The 1,896-nt window shown below is 45.2% G+C and overlaps 1 protein-coding gene across 1 annotated transcript in view; it reads left to right on the top strand.

The window, feature by feature from the left end:
* LOC105002962 (rho-related GTP-binding protein RhoG-like) overlaps positions 1-1,890 on the top strand; it is a 6,091-nt gene extending 4,201 nt beyond the window's left edge. Inside the window, exons 2-3 of the mRNA XM_010859821.1 lie at positions 483-583; positions 759-1,890. Of these exons, the coding sequence (XP_010858123.1) occupies positions 581-583; positions 759-1,349 (594 nt within the window). The 5' untranslated portion in view covers positions 483-580 and the 3' untranslated portion in view covers positions 1,350-1,890. The remainder of the gene's footprint in view (positions 1-482; positions 584-758) is intronic.
* The last annotated feature ends 6 nt before the right edge of the window (positions 1,891-1,896 follow it).

Below are 1,896 nucleotides of genomic sequence, written 5' to 3'. Positions count from 1 at the left end.
CCACTCCAGTGTTCTTGCCTGGAGAATCCCATGGACGGGGGAGCCTGGTGGGCTGCCGTCTGTGGGGTCACACAGAGTCGGACATGACTGAAGTGACTTAGCAGTAGCAGCAGCAGCAGGGAAGCCTGGCGTGCTGCAGTCCATGGGGTCGCAAAGAGTCAGACATGACTGAGTGAGTGAACAATAACAAACAACAGTTTTTCAGGAACAGAGTGTATCTTTGCTGAGACTGTAGCCACAGATCTGAAGTGAGAGCTGTCTTTCCTTTTGTTTCAACTTTGGGAAACAAAGGTTTCTTCTTTCTACACCAATTTTTAAAAATTAGTTAACATTTATTTAGTATCTATAATATTTTAGTAGCTTTGATACAGTGTATGTGAGGCCTTATGACAATATTGTAACCTTTGTATATAATAGTTTTTAATCTTGTGGGGCTCACAGTCCTTTTTGTGTCTGATGACAGTTTTGGATCTTCTTTCCAGAAAAATTTACCTATGCACATACACATAATATTGTGCACAACTGCAGAGGTGGCTTCTAGAATCTTCTGAAGCCTATCTTCTAGCAGGCCGTGGACTCCATGGTAAGAACTCTTGCCCCATACAACCTTTCCCAGCTTCTGTGGTGTCAGGAGGCCAGGTAGTGGGTGGGGGGAGGGCCTTACCTCCTTTCTTATCAGAGAGAAATGTTTATATAGCTTAGGCTCCCTAGATTAACCAAACGTCTATGAACATTCTTTCCTTCTCTCTTATACATAGGACTCCAAGGGAAGAATGCAGACGATCAAATGTGTGGTTGTGGGAGATGGGGCTGTAGGTAAGACCTGCCTCCTCATCAGTTACACAACAAATGCCTTTCCTGAGGAGTATATCCCCACTGTCTTTGACAACTATAGTGCCCAGACATCTGTGGATGGCCAGATTGTCATCCTGAACCTGTGGGACACAGCTGGCCAAGAAGAGTATGACCGACTGAGAACACTCTCCTACCCCCAGACCAATATCTTCGTCATTTGCTTTTCCATTGGCAACCCATCTTCTTATGCCAATGTGAGGCATAAGTGGTACCCCGAGGTGTCCCATCATTGCCCCAATGTACCTGTTTTGCTGGTAGGCACCAAGAGGGACCTGCGAAGTGACCTTGAGACAGTGAAGAAGCTAAAGGAACAGAGCCTAGTGCCCACAAGTCCTCAGCAAGGCACTTCCCTGGCTAAGCAGGTGGGGGCTGTGAAATATCTGGAATGTTCAGCCCTGATGCATGATGGGGTCCGTGAGGTATTTTTGGAAGCCATCCGGGCTGTGCTTTACCCTGCCACAAAGAAGAACACCAAAAAGTGTGTCCTCTTATAGCTTTTGGGATGCTGGTTGGGGACTGCACCCACAGAGAAAAAAGGGGAAATTCCCTTGACAGCATTTAGCATTGCCAGTGTGAGCCACTTATCTCTTCTCCTAGAAACCCTAGGCTCCAGGTTATTTGGCTTTTGGAGGAATGAAGAGAGGCTAGTTTGTACTTGACTGCTTTGAAATTCAGTCTGAACCTTTTAGAGAAAGTTTGAGAGTGAGAGAGTGTGTGTCTCTCCTGTCAAAGTGATGAGAGGAGACGTCACCAGGTGTTCTTTTCGGCACTGGCCAGGCCACAACTAAGCAGATCAGCCTAGTACTGTTCTTTGTAGGCTTTTGCTTGACTGTTTGAAATCTAATTTCAGCTTTCCTGGATGTATTTATCATTGAGCTAGTACCTCACAGAAGGACAGGGTTCTCTGTTTTCAAATCATTACCTGAAGCTTTCTGATATACTAATTTTTGGAAACCATTTTAGGTGTGATTCCTGGGTGTTCCCAGTGTTGACATATTCTTTCCATTCTTGAGATGAGACATTTTTGCAATAATGGTTAAG

The sequence above is a fragment of the Bison bison genome, unplaced genomic scaffold, assembly GCF_000754665.1.
Source record: "Bison bison bison isolate TAMUID 2011002044 unplaced genomic scaffold, Bison_UMD1.0 scf7180017856902, whole genome shotgun sequence".
In the NCBI taxonomy this organism is placed as follows: Eukaryota; Metazoa; Chordata; class Mammalia; order Artiodactyla; family Bovidae; genus Bison; species Bison bison.
This window is presented reverse-complemented; position numbering and strand designations above follow the sequence as displayed.